At 40.5% G+C, this 14,476-nt stretch overlaps 1 protein-coding gene across 1 annotated transcript; it reads left to right on the plus strand.

Annotated features, from left to right (window-relative positions):
• Positions 1-71: 71 nt before the first annotated feature.
• LOC104545226 (focal adhesion kinase 1-like) lies at positions 72-13,399 on the plus strand (the record flags this gene model as incomplete). Its single annotated transcript, XM_010190309.1, has 6 exons — positions 72-157; positions 1,482-1,686; positions 7,904-8,015; positions 10,399-10,485; positions 11,615-11,752; positions 13,268-13,399. Coding segments are annotated over exons 1-6 (735 nt in total), but the record flags the coding sequence as incomplete, so codon positions are not given.
• Positions 13,400-14,476: the final 1,077 nt, after the last annotated feature.

A 14,476-nucleotide genomic window follows, 5' to 3' on the forward strand; every position in this document is an offset into this window, starting at 1 on the left:
ATAAAATAATAAATAAAATAAAATAAAATAATAAATGAAATACTGCCTTGTGTTGCCTTCCTTGTAGCTTCCAAAGGAAAACTGCCCATCAAATGGATGGCTCCAGAGTCAATCAACTTCCGACGGTTTACCTCAGCGAGTGATGTGTGGATGTTTGGTAAGTGAGTACCAGTGGTGGATGTTTCATTGTCACTACTGTAAATGGGTAATTTCCAGATATTTGGCACTGTTTTTACTGTACTTTTTGAAAATCCACTTTCTTCCAGCATATTTTAATCTCTGTATTTTTCTTTCCATTCTCTACTCAGTAAGTCAAGGGTTTCATGGGCCTTTTCGCCTCTACTAAGAAGCAAACAGAAATTAAAGTATGAGGAAATTAGGTCACAGTCATTACAGAGATTATTTTTTTACTGTTTTTCCCTCTAATTTATTTTCATTACACCATTATTTGCTGTTTCTATTTTATATTTCCACTTTTATGGTGACATGCCTGCTTCCTTGTTTAATGCATAGATCAGCCTATGTCAAACTGAGATCAGCCTATGTGCTGTCCTGTTTCCAATCTTTAATGCTAAATTACCACTTAATTTGTGTTTCATAGCTCCTGTTGACTTACAAAATATGACCAGAAACGGAGTAAAAATAAGGGTAAATGGGAGTATCCTGAAGCCTGGATCTTTTTTTCCTAAATATGCAAGGTTTTATATGAATCAGATCACCTGAGCTCCAACTGATCCAACTGGACAGGCTGTGTAAAGGATCAAAGATGATGTGAAAGAAGAGCAGAACAGCCAAATAAGGGTTCACCCTTAAAAATAAGACAAATAAGGGTTCACCCTTCACCTGTTAAAATAAAAGTTTAGTGGTTTTAAGTGAATTTTAGCAGGTTAATAGTAGTTTGAAGAAAACTCTAGTGCAGTCAGAGTTGAAACCTGAGGTCTATGGAACATTCTGGCCAGTCCTAAACTGACAGAGCATTTTTCCCTTTGTGCTCCTGACATAGTTTCAACAGAAACTGTTTTATTACATAGTTTCAGCACAAAAAAGACTTGGATCAAAGCCAGCGTTAAAACACCCTCCGAGTGAAAATGCGCTCGACGTGTCGAAACAAGCCAGTTGCAAGGAGTCAAAGGGGAAAGCAAACACAGCTCATGCTGCCTCCTGAAAAAGCAGATTTGAATATGAGCAACACCGTGCTGGTTTCCAATAGGTAAACGGCAGCTAAATGTGGAGTCAGGCTGCTGTGAGGCAGCTGTGGGTCATGCTTCCTCATAAGTAGTTCAGGTTTATACTGCATCCGTCATCTCACTGCACACCACCCCTCTCTGCTGCCAGCCGGTAAGTCAGAACTGATCCCTAGCTGTGTTTCAGCAGAAATTACATTGTCAGGCTGTAAAAAAGAAATGTTTTTTTTTTCTATTTTAACAGGTTTTATTGTTTGTTCACACTGGGGAAAATGTTTTTTTGTGTGTGTTTCTCAGGTGTGTGCATGTGGGAGATCCTAATGCATGGGGTAAAGCCCTTCCAGGGAGTGAAGAACAATGATGTGATTGGGCGAATTGAGAACGGTGAGCGGCTCCCAATGCCTCCAAACTGCCCTCCTACCCTCTACAGCCTTATGACCAAGTGCTGGGCGTACGACCCCAGCAGACGACCCAGGTTTACTGAACTTAAAGCACAACTCAGGTAGGGTTATGCTTCTGAAAGGTCATTTCCGTGTTCAGCAATATTTATTTTCCCTGTCTGTTCTGTTACAGTATTTTCTTTCCGTGGAAAATGCAAGACATAATGTTATTAAGTGTTATCTTCAGGAGGCCAGGTTGTTGGTATTTTCTTGGAAATCTGGACTTTATCTGTTGGAGAAAATTAGACTAGATTTCAAATAACTGGAAATACAAATCACCTGCTTTCTCTCCTAAGAAAAAACTCTAGGTTTTACTAGCAATTTGTTATAAATTTAGCTATGTACTCTACAATCCTTGAGGAGAGGAGTAGAGAAAGAATTTATTTATTACATAGTCAATCATTCAATGTACAGTTTTGAGCTAGAAATGTGTCCTTAAGGAAATGAACCATCAGGTGATTTTTAAAGTTATTTTCATAACGAATGTAGCACTCTGGTTGCCCTGTGTCCGCTCAATTGTGGAGCCTGCAATAAATGCATTAGTCACTAACTAGAAATTCCTTTCCCCTTTGTAAACCAGGATACAGACGACCTTGTGTTTATCTTGGAAGAAATGTGAGCACACACTTTAGAGACCGGTCTAAATTCACACCCTAGTTTATTCTGCAGTAATTTATATCTCCATTTCGACAGCCACTAATGGGAGTGATGTTTAAACTCTGAGACATCACTGAGATATTGTGTGGGCACATTTATGATCACCTTCGGGCTTTTAGGAGTGCTCGGTATCTGATTTGCCTACGTCAATATGTGCTTCAAGTCATATGTAGATATTGTACGCTGTAAATTCACTCCTGGATTTGTTGTAATTCATTGCCAAATCCTTCAGTTTTATCTTATGTCTAGTTCAGAAGTTTGCTTTGTGGCATCTTTTCTTTTGAGAATATCATTTTGTGCTGCCACTGGATGCTCGTGGTACAAGATAATTCGTAGATGGCTTAAAAAAGGGACAATTTAAATGTAATTACGATGCTGTTTCAGAGTTGCTGGATGGATAACTTAGCTACCTGTAAGTTTTTTCCTGTTTTTAAAAATATCATATGGTTCTGCCTTCTGTTACTCCACGAGCTCCCCTGTAGACCAATAGTTTACATAACGAGAGGAAGACATAACCCTTCTCACAGAGCTCTGCAAGGGAAGGAACAGGAAAGCTTGGTAGGGATTGCAAGGAAAATATAGGACGTGGTTGTGTGATTTGGGTAATAGGTGGAAGCTGGCAATTCACTTCTTATCTTTGGCTCTGGAAGAATAGGGTTCTTTTTAATTTGCTGTCAGACTGTGCTGATAACTTAGAGCTGACTGGCACGGAGGAGAAGGAAGGCCTAAAAAAATGTGCCTAGGAAGATGTCTGTGGTGTGTATCTCACCGGCAAGGGAAGAGGATGAGTAAATCCAGAGTAAAAGTAATTGTGTTAGGGGGCAAAATAAATGCAGGCTGTACTCAGAGAGTGACTGCAGCAATATTTTAACACCAGGAGTCTGGAGCGAGAGAGGGGAAAAATGAGAAAGATGTGAAACGGTATCGCCAGATATTCAGGATAAAGCAGTGGCCAAGGGCCTGGCTCTCCTCAGCAATGCACAGCCAGAGGGTGAAAACCAATGGTTACGACTTGGAGCGAGGCAAATTCTCATTCTTTCCTATCAAGATGTTTCCAAGCATGTCTGGGTGAGCATTGCAGAGACTGTGGAGTTTCCATGCTGGGAGACTTTCAAACCTTGGCTGGAAAAGGCTCCGAGCGACCCGACCTCGCTGTGCATGGAGCCCAGCTTTGCCAGGAGATTGGACTCAAGACCTCCATGGGTCCCATCCTACCTAAGCCACAGCAATCCTGAAATCCAGTTTTTACTCTCTTCTCACCAAAGCAGACTTTTCTGCCACTCCAAACTGATAACTTTTATCTCCTGGAAGTCCATCAGTGCTGTCCTTAGGGCTTCTTTGTGCTGCACACGGACAGAGCCGGCCTCTCAGAGAGGTTCCCAATTCCCTGACGATGAAGCAATCCCAGGCAGCCAGGAAAGATTGGGTTTAAAAAATCAAATTCCCATGAACTTGCAAAAACAAAGCCATTTCCCTGGTGGCCTTTTCTGCATGGTGGTGCTGCTGCTCGCTCTGGATCTGATCCAGAGGAGGTTTTTCAGGCTGAGAGCAGCCCAGTTGTTTGCTTGAAGCCTGCGATACAGCACTGCAGAGTTCCTCTCTGTTCTAATCAGAAAAAATCCATGGCTTTGGGGAAAAACCCTTCGTTTCTGCATCTGAAATAGCACTTCACACACAGGCATTTCATGTGTTCTCTGTTATTTGACGCTTTTCCCATTTCGTAGTAACATCTGCTTTGCTCAGACTTTGTTTGCAGCTGCTGATGCGATGGAAAGATGCTGGTTTTTGTAGAATTTATATAGTGGTATGAGGGTAGTAACAAGGCCTGATATTTTATAGGATTTGATCTTTCCAAAGTGGATAAGGGTGAGTTTCTCTTCACAGCAAACACAGAAACAAATGGGTGCATTGTGGGTTTCCAAATTTAATTCCTCTTCACATCCCGGGGTCCCTTTTTCAATTCTGGGGTGTTGTAAAATAAGAGTAAGTCAGGAAAGTGAGGTGCTACCCTGCGATTCTGGCACTGACTGGGCCAGAGTTAAAATCTGGGATATTTTAATGGGGAAGCATGCGTTGCATTGCTGATTTTGTGTGGAAGAGATTTTTCATCTTGGATTACATGGTATATAATACAAAAAGCCCTTTGCAAAGTGTTCAACGTAGCCAAAATCGTGCAGTATCTCTTTTGCAGCATTTCTCTTCAGAATGACTCCTGGCCACTTACTGTAACCATGTAACTGCAGTCGTACACTCACTGTAACCACGCGCTGTCTCATGTATGTGTGTATTAGTAACTGTAATTTATTCTTTGCTATATTGCTATGGTAGCACCATTACACTCACAGGCTTTCTTACAAGAAGAGCTTTTAGGAGTTGTGGTGCCCTGAATGTCCCTTTGGTTGCTTATTCTGTTAAAATCAGCAGTTTTTGCGTTGAAGGTTAAGTTAGATATTAATTTTGGGCTTTTAAAATAATCTCATTGCAATTCTCACTGCATCATTGGAAGAATTTTACACAAAGTACCTATTGATAATGCTTCCTCTCTACTAAAAATAGCAAAATAACGAGCAGTTGTATCGCTGATGGGTAATCCTGAGTCTGCCCCTCTGGTGGTCGCTGATGAAGCAGCACAGCTTTTCACAGAGAAGGAAAAAGAGAGGAAAAATGACTTGTTCATGCTTTTGAGGTCTGTTTTTGTGACAGCAGTGAGGTATTTAACTGATCAGAACTTGAGTTGAGTCCTTTTATGACTGTGTTCGGTGTAGGTCTTGAAATATTGCTCGTAAATAAAAGAAGCACAACTGATAGAGGTGAGGGCAGTTGTGAGTCCGCTCCTTCCATGGCCAAAAAAACGTTTTGACACGCACTTGATGTACGTGATGGAGGCTGCAAAGTGCTTCACTACCCTTTTTTTGATGGTGACCGTTAGGAATAATCTATAATCCGTATGAAAGTGCTTTTAAATTACAGCAGTATGTGAAAATATGTTCATCTGTGTCCAGTTCTGATGACTGGGGACCACAGAGAGAAACAACAAAGCTGTTTGTCCAGGGTTCCCACAGCACCACAGCAGCAAACACGGGTACTGCTGGTATATCCTTGGAAGGATACATTTAATTTAGTATTTTATTTAATCCTGCACTGAAGCTCCCAGTAAAGGTTTCCTTTTCAATATCCCAGGCCAATTTCAGTAAAAAAAGATTATTTGTAAATGAGACAAGTTTATCAGTTATACAACATTTCAATAGTGGAGATTTTTCATCAGCATTAACGTAGCCAAGAAGATGGGTTACGTTTGTCTGTGCTACCTTAAGATCTGCTATGGAAACGAATGAATAGAAATACTTCTCTGCATGTTCCTCTTTGCTGCTAAAAATATGTGGAGTTTGGGAAAATATGCCTGGATCTGACTTTCCTGACCTTCTCCAAATGCTAATAAACTGTTCAGAGCACTTGAGCAGCTGCACTGGGAAAAGGTCAGAAATATCTCTTGGCACGCGCTTCGTCTGTCTATGGATCGGTCTCCCCTTGGTGAAAACAAAGACGTTTCTGTGAGTCATTTCTATTCTTTCTGGGGTTTTTTGAGGCATTTCTATTTTATCTTCCTCGCAGAGGGGCTCAAGGGCATCCCAGTACAAATTTGGCTGCAGCCGATGAGCCTCGGATCAGGCGAATTGCGAGATCCTGATGGCACAGGCGAAGAAGGAGCCGGATGGGATGAATTAGGATTTGTAAGGCAAAAAACTGAGGCTGTGTTATAAAAAAACAAGTAATTTCAGTAGGAATTTGTTGTTTCCAGTGAAGTGGCTGAAGTTCATGGCGTTGTATTGAATACCATGACACCACAGGTAAAATGGTATTGGGGTTTCACTCCTTTTTATGGAAAACCAGGATTGTCCTGTGCCAGTTTCTGCTCACATTCCCAAATTGTCAAGAAGCCATCTCTAAATTTAGCTGCTTTTAGCCGGCTCTGTTCCATCCTTTTGCTCAGATCAGAGCGACAGCTTTGTTAATGATCGCTGTTTCATTCATATTCATGTCTGGATGGATTCCTTGGTGTTATTTTGTTGTGGCTTTTGTAAACTTTGAGGTATTTCTTGAACGATCGTAGTCACGGTTCGTGGCTGTGGATGCGTGTTGGGCTGATTTCTCATGCTGCATAAAAATCCGTCCTGAATATCTGAAGTGGGACCTAACTTTAAAGAAACTTAACTTTAAGGGGTTTTAGCCAGTTCTTCATGGGTTCAAGTGGGAAATACTGCATTTTCCTTATTCTGAAGGAAGAGAGAGGTGAAATAGAAAGATTTTCTCTTTTCAGTTCCCTCCGCTGGGCTGTAGCCCTGTTCCCGTGGTAGTTACATCAGGATGGCTTTGGCAAATAACTTTGCACGACTTTGTTTTCGTTCCACGTTGTTATTTCAGCACTGATGGATTGAAATTGCAGCGATACTTAAAAACTTGGTTTCGCGGCAGCGAGATGAGTCGGCTTCTCCGCTTTTTCGAAGTGGCATAGATCGATTTAATTTATTTTGGCTGAGTAAGGAAAAGCCAAGTTCTCATCTCAAACCAAGCGGGAATTTTTTCTTGAACTAAGCAGTCAGGTTCCAGGATGGGAATGGGCGGCTGGAGTTGATCTCATCCCCTGCATGAGTAATTCGGGGTGGTTTTTAGGAGACTCAGCAGGTGATGATGAACTCAGGACTTAGCTTTGTTTCTCGAAACTGTGGAGTGATAAAGAAGCTGGAATAGCTCCTTTAGAGAATGATCTTTACAGCGGGGGTATCGGTATGGAAATAATCTGCCCTGCTCGCATCTCCGTGTAGCTTGCAGCTCCCTGTTTCAAAGCTTCGCTCTTGAGTAGTTTTCCAATGGCAAATATCCAACATTAATAAGCCACATAGCAGAGCTGGGAGGAGGCTGCTGTGGGGGCAGCAGTATCACGGCGAACTTCAAACGGGCTTTTTAATGGTCAGAGCAGTGGTAAGTAGCAATCTCCTTTTACTGCTGTCTTGTACTTTGTCGAAAATGCAGCCTTTTGACCTGAATATTTAAAAGCTGAGCAAATACCGTCAGATATTTCTGGTTTGCTGAATTACTTTGCTGAATGTGTTTCTGGTTAGGCTGAAGGCATCGTGTTTAAAATGCTTTTTGAGTGCTTTGTTTTAAAGAAGAACAAAAAAATCCCAGTGATCTGAAGCTCTGTTGAGTTTCAGTGCAGAGCATTTGCACTTTGTTTTGAACCTTTGCAGCAGTTCAGGAGCATATTTTCATGTGAAAAAATAAGTTTTCATGCAAGTAAGTGCTTGATTTATTGTCTTTGAAGATTTCTCTGTGTAATTACACATCAGAAGAACTCTTAACATGCAAAAAAATTGTGCAAGATCAACCGCAGCTTTCTCAAAACTCGGTGCAGCTTCTGTTGTTAAAAATCACACTGGTAATCCTACACAGTATTGCTTCCTGATACTGGTTTCCAGAAACCTGACCAATATAAGTTTGTGTTTCGTTGCTCAATCACTTTGTCGAATAATGTTCATTACTTTGAGACATGAGAGAGCTCTGGGGAGAGGTTTGTTAGACGCTGAACTGGAGTTTTACTTAAATATCCTGTGTTTTTCTCAGTACAATACTGGAGGAAGAGAAGCTGCAGCAAGAAGAACGGATGAGAATGGAGTCCAGGCGACAAGTCACGGTGTCCTGGGACTCGGGAGGATCGGACGAAGCTCCTCCCAAGGTAGCCAAGACTGCAAATTATCTGTGTTTGTAAAACAAGCAAAAAAACCAACCCTTTTTATTCCATTTATTTCTTTGGGTTCATTCAAACAACGGCATTCTGGCCAATTTTGTCATCGTTGCTAATACTTGCCTGGAATGACCCGGCTTTTCATGAGCTGTCATTAGATCTGATCCACGCTATATGATATCACACGATCAGTTTTCTCTTTCTTGTTTATCTTGTAAACGACTTCCATAGTTACCAGAAAATTGCTTTCTGGCATTTTCTTTGTTTAATTCTTTCTTGCAGCACTCCTGTAAAACGTTAGCCAGGGAGGTGTCAAACCAGTGTGAGGTTTATTTATAACACGTCAGTGAGAGGACAGAAATCAAGTAATTGCATTTCCATTATTCTGGACAGAGAATTAGGGGTTTGCTTCCAAGGACGGTGTAGTTTGCACTGAATTTTGTTTCATTACATGTCCTGTTTGGATGTTGCTGATGTGCTGCGCAGCTGTGGCAGTGTAACCTCGCCAGTTGCTGGGCGCTCTCTTCTCTCAGTGACTTCTCTGCTTCTCATCAGAGTTATTTTGCATTTTGAAGGATCGAGCCTGTATTTTCAAGAGTTTCATTCTTTTTGCAGTCACCACAGTAATGTCAAATGTGATGGGTGTCCTGTGATGAATTCCTGTGCCTGTATACGCAAGCTCTGGTGCTGATAATGGTTTTAGTAGTACCCATGTGGCACCTTCTGCTGTGCACATGGCCCAAGAGTCATAGGCAACTTATTTTTATTTTATTTCGGTTTGTTTCCCCATACCCTGATAGATTTCTGAGCTTGGTTTGGCATTTTGATAGCTTTATGGCAACCAAGAAATAGGGGAATTGGTGCTTTCAGTAAAACCAGCAAACAGTCCCTCAACCTGCTCAGTCATCTGAGATGAACTGGCAGGACTGGGTGCATATATGAACAGAAGCATAAATTAGAACAATATGCTACTTATTTATTACAACCTTGTTTGAAGAATTTGTTTCGTCTTGAAGCTTTGGGGCTAATCCAGAAAGAATAAGCACCTTTTAGGAATGTAATAGATGAGCTACACCGTATTAGACATGATCATCGCTGGTGCTTTGGGTGTGATGTCTAAACTGAAACGCTTGACAAAGGATGGGTTAAGATTGAAATTAATTTTACTACTAAATCCCTTCTTCTGAGGGAGTCGGTGTGTCCTCACTGTATGTGTGATGCAGTTGTTGGTTAGGTTTTTTGTACAGTATTTTTGTGTAAAATATGGATGTGCATACTAATGATGTTTGAACAAGTTGAATTTCATAGATACGACATTTTAAGTATTTCTTAAGTTATTCTCTAACTGATCTTTTTCTTCCAACAATTCATTATAAAAGTTTCAGGTCTTAATGGGTCTTAAACTCCATTTTATTTATAGCTCTGAACTCCTACACATTCTCAAATAATTCAGAGGTATCACAATTTGTACCATGAAATTACTTGTATCTCACGGGGATTTCAATTAGAAACCTACCACATAAAATAACCTAGCACAGAATTATAATGGCATTTTTGATAAAATGATGGTGAAATTATGCAATCTTAAAGTGATGTGGTCACCTTTAACTGCCTGAGGACTGAAGGAGCCCATTGCAGAATGATGAGGTTTGGAGGGGTTTTTCCTCCTCTTGGGTTGATTTTTCTCCTCCTGAAACATCCAGCAGCACTGTTCCCCATTAAGAAATAAGCAAGAAAACAAGATACCCAGACAAAAAGCTGTTCTTTATCTGTCCTTTCCAGTAGGAGCTACTTCTGTCTTGTGTTTTCTTGGCTGAGAATGGGTTGGAAAATGAAACATGGATAATGCAGCGACCATGGAGTTCGAAATACGATCAAAAGCACACCTTCCTTTTTCAGGGAATTGGTTACACAGAAGTTAATTATCAGAACAAACTTTAGTCCTAAAAATAATACACGTAAATATTAATGCTAAACAAACTAGTTGGATTGGTGGTCTGAGTGAAATAAAATACCTTTGGGAATGGTAATAAAAGCAACAAATTAAGAGCAAACTGCTATGTATGGCAGATTGTGAACTTAGAAACGATGCTTTATTTGCACTTGGAAACTTGATTTAAGAATTATGTTCTTAGTAGATGTCCTCTCTAGAGTTAAACAGCACAGAGCGGGTCATTTATTGCGAGGAATTAAATATGTATGAAGAATACACAGAGCAAGCATTATTTCTGGACAGAGCTAGCAAACAAGTCAGCTGCTTCCATTTCCAAGCATGAATGGAAGAAAGCTTAATTTGAGTTGTTTAGAAAAAAGTTAGTCATTTTAGAATATTTATTCTAGGGTTTTTCAATTTTTATATATTTCATATTTACAGCCCAGTAGACCTGGTTACCCCAGTCCGAGATCCAGTGAGGGATTTTATCCAAGTCCGCAGCACATGGTACAGCCAAATCATTACCAGGTATTACATTTAACACTGCAATTATTTTTTCAGATGTGGGATTTATAACTTGGTTGCAGCTGGTGGGGTTGATTCACTTCCAACACAGTTTATTTTCATTCAGTTATGTTAAATGATTCTTGGTTTATATCAGAACAAACCCCGAACTGAGCCTGGTAGGTTTACTCCAGATGGCAAATATTTTCTTACCTGATAGGGTGCTCAGATTCCTAAAATTACAATGAAACGTATCAGATATTTTCTTATTTATTGAAGGAATGTGGTGTTCATCTTAACATTTGTGCTAAGCTATGAAATTACTTGCCTTCTGAAATGGCATTAACTGGTGGGCTTTCCTTGGGCTGACTGGTACCTGCTCCCTGGTGTTTCTCTGAAAGGTTTTTATTTTCTGTTGACATTTTATTTTCTTCCTAGCACTGCTGAAGAATAAATAACTATTTTTTTGTTAAATAAAACAAAAGTTTGTCATGAAAGTACTTTAGGCATCTTGGTTTTGTTCAAAGCTATGTCTATATATAGGAGTTTTCCATTGTTTTAATGAGTACTTCAGACTCATTAACACTACTGTGATTTTCCTGTGGAGACGTTCACAGTTCACACACTGATTACATGCTGTCACTCAAGCTTGTAGCATACGCCAGGGGTGCATTTTTCTACGGCTCTGCAGAGTGATGTGTGCAGGCTCCTGTTAACTTAAATACGAGCTCTGCAGGTGTAGCTCTTAAAAATGTATCAACAGATTTATTTTTGTGTATCAGAAGACTTTGATCTTCTTGTCTGCAGAGGTTAAAATGTACTTTCTAATGCTGCTGTTTTGATAAGCATCCTCAAATAGTTATAGTTATCCTCAAAAGTTCTATTTCTATATATTTAGATATTGTCAAATAGTTTTTGTTGTGTTATGATGGGCATCTGTAAAGACTTTAAAAAGAGGTTTTGTGTCGTATTTTGACTCTGATTTCTTCTTCTGATGCTGCTTTCCCCTCCACCTCCTCCCTCTCAGTGACTGCTTAAATTGAATAATTTCACATTTGCTTCCTTTGGTGGGGAGAGCTGTTAATTATGGGGAAGCAGAGGTCTTATTAGTATAACTCTTTTTATATTTTCCTTCTTTTTTCCTCCCCCAAAGGTGTCTAGTTACCCTGGTTCTCATGGGATACCAGCCATGGCAGGCAGCATTTACCCAGGGCAGGCTTCTCTCCTGGATCAAGCAGATTCCTGGAACCATCGGCCTCAGGAAATCTCAGTGTGGCAGCCAAACATGGAGGTATCACAAACTGACACACGTTAGTGGTAACAAATGTTTTGTGTTTGGTAAAAGAGGGCTTTACTGAAGCATTGCTGTTAATAGAGATGGGAACAGTCATGTATCACAGGTAGCGCTAGAATGAGGGGGAATGGTTTTGAACTGGAAGAGGGTAGGTTTAGACTGGATATTAGGACGAAATACTGTATTCTTTACTGTGAGGGTGGTGAGACACTGGCACAGGTTGCCCAGGGAAGCTGTGGATGCCCCCTCCCTGGCAGTGTTCAAGGCCAGGTTGGACGGGGCTTTGAGCAGCCTGGGCTGGTGGAGGTGTCCCTGCCCATGGCAGGGGTTGGACTGGGGGAGCTTTAAGGTCCCTTCCAACCCAAACCATTCTGTGATTCTCTGATTCTGTGTGAAAATACATAGTGTTACTGCTCTTTAAAAATGCTTCTTGTGGGAGATATCCAGCATAACTAAAGTACACATAATGTTACTACTCTTCAAAAATGCCTCTTGTGGGAGATATCCAGCATAACTAAAGTATCTGAGGCTTTTCCGTAACTTACCCAGAACTGAAAACAAACTGGTCTGAAAAACTGTTCCTGAGTTGTGTTCCTGTTGGGTGCTTTTCAGCTGTTGTCTTCCTGTTGGGTGCTGTCGTGATTGCGCAGAGCTGCTGGAAGAAACAACAAATTCATTCCCCCTTTAACCTCTCTTTTTTTTTTGTTCTCCAGTATTTTATACTTTTTCATTCCATTTTATCCTCCCACAAAGATTCACTTTGTGCAGCTTCTGTCTTAAATCCGTTTAATTTAAGTGACAAATGTGGCTTACTAACTGTAGTATGCTTGGGTAAAGTGTTGGTGGAAGCATATAAATGCTTTGCAAGTGTTGGTAATAAGTTACAGCCAAAGTTTTCACAAAAGCTTGGGAATTTGGTTACCTAAAAACAATCTCAGTGATGCTTGTTACTCCCCTTGGCTTCTTTGAAATATTAATTTATACACTACTTGCTAATAATGATTTCCAGACTGCATTGGGATGTAGTATATGGGACATTGTAAGCTTAAGACGCATAAAAACTTATTTCAGAATGTTTTTGTGACGTGCTTTGCAAGTGTCAGCTAAAACTGAAAAGCATATTTGCTTTGGGTAAAAAAAGCATCTTGCAGCTTTTAACAACTGGGTAAGTTACATTATTGCTCAAGACCAAGAGAACAAAATTGATGGATCTGTTTGTGTTGTCCAACGTGAATGAAGTGCAATAGATGAAGTGACAGCGTTACTGAGAAACAAGACAGAATTTTTAAAATGTTTTTGGTTCCAGTGACTGTGGGAGCAAGGCAGATAAAATGTCTGCATTTGGAAAGCGTTTCTTTCTGCTTCACTTTATAGTGAGCTGAAGGAGCTCTGCTTGACCGCTCCTGTGCATTTGGGTTTTAAAGATCTCTTCTTTTGTCATCTGTGAGTTCTTGCAGCTGTTTATACAAATTTGAAGTTGTTGTGAGAATAAATATACTCTTTTTTTGGTAGGATTCAGGCACTTTGGACATAAGAGGAATGGGACAGGTTCTACCCACACATCTCATGGAGGAGAGATTGATACGGCAGCAACAAGAAATGGAAGAAGATCAGCGCTGGCTTGAAAAAGAGGAACGATTCCTGGTAATACTTTGTTTCTTATTTCATTCTGATGTTTCTTTTTTAATTGTAACTTGCTAAAACTGATCACTTTGTGAAATAAGAGCATTTTCTGAACCTAGGAGTCACTACCAACCTGTAGGTTTGGAAATAGGTTTTAAATTAAGTGTTCAGCTAAGTGACTCCTGTATTATAAATACCTTGAACCGCTGGGGGTTTTAGGCAGTCTCACTTTTTCCAGGTGAGTATTTGTGTGTGGGAAGATGTGGGTATAATTCTGTGCCAATCTGGAGCCTGCCTGTTTGTTCTTAAGGAGATAGACCTGTGCATACTCTGCCCCTGAAAAAGGGATAACCATCAGCCGTCTTAACAGCCCTGACTGTAGCAAGAGTTGTAAGCAGCCTTGCACTGGAGGAATAAACACATCAGTGGAAGGAAATAATTTGAGGGAGAGCTCTGTGAGGTGGTGAAAAAGCTCTGAACATCACCAGGAGGACAAGGAAGAAATGCATTGGTGATGGGATCTTCTGTTGCTGTTTCTCTGCAGCTCCATATTTTCTTGTTCTCAGTACCACTGGTTTAACTCTGGCTTCCCAGTTGTCAGCATTCAAGTTTTGTGTTCAAATTCTCTGTATAGACTCATGCTGGGGAGCCTATAGATGTGTGACCCTCACTTGACAGGTGGATAATTTCCAATGGTGTGGTATGGGTTGGGACAAACATCAGTCACTTGTTTGGTCTTAAGAAGCAAATTTCAAGGAATATTTCAGTTTGGAAGCTTTCTATGTTGTTCGTAGTTACAAAACATGCCTGTATTAGTGCAGGTGCTGTAGGTTTGTTATGGGAGGTAAGTCTGAATAAATACATTCTCTGTTTAAAGCAGATTATGATAATAGTCTATGGTTTCTGTAAGAGATCTCTGCACTGCCTAGAGCTGGTCACCAGGAAAACCTTCGTTGTACACATGAATTATTTTTATTTTAGACACCAACGTGGCTGGTCGTGATTGTCTCACAGGACTTGAAAAGGCCTTTTAGGGATCCTAAAATAAGAATTTAGGCTTTATTCTAAGGAAGTCAGTGGGAGGGAGCAGAGGGTAGA

This window comes from Mesitornis unicolor, unplaced genomic scaffold, assembly GCF_000695765.1.
Source record: "Mesitornis unicolor isolate BGI_N332 unplaced genomic scaffold, ASM69576v1 scaffold50228, whole genome shotgun sequence".
NCBI classification, from domain to species: domain Eukaryota; kingdom Metazoa; phylum Chordata; class Aves; order Mesitornithiformes; family Mesitornithidae; genus Mesitornis; species Mesitornis unicolor.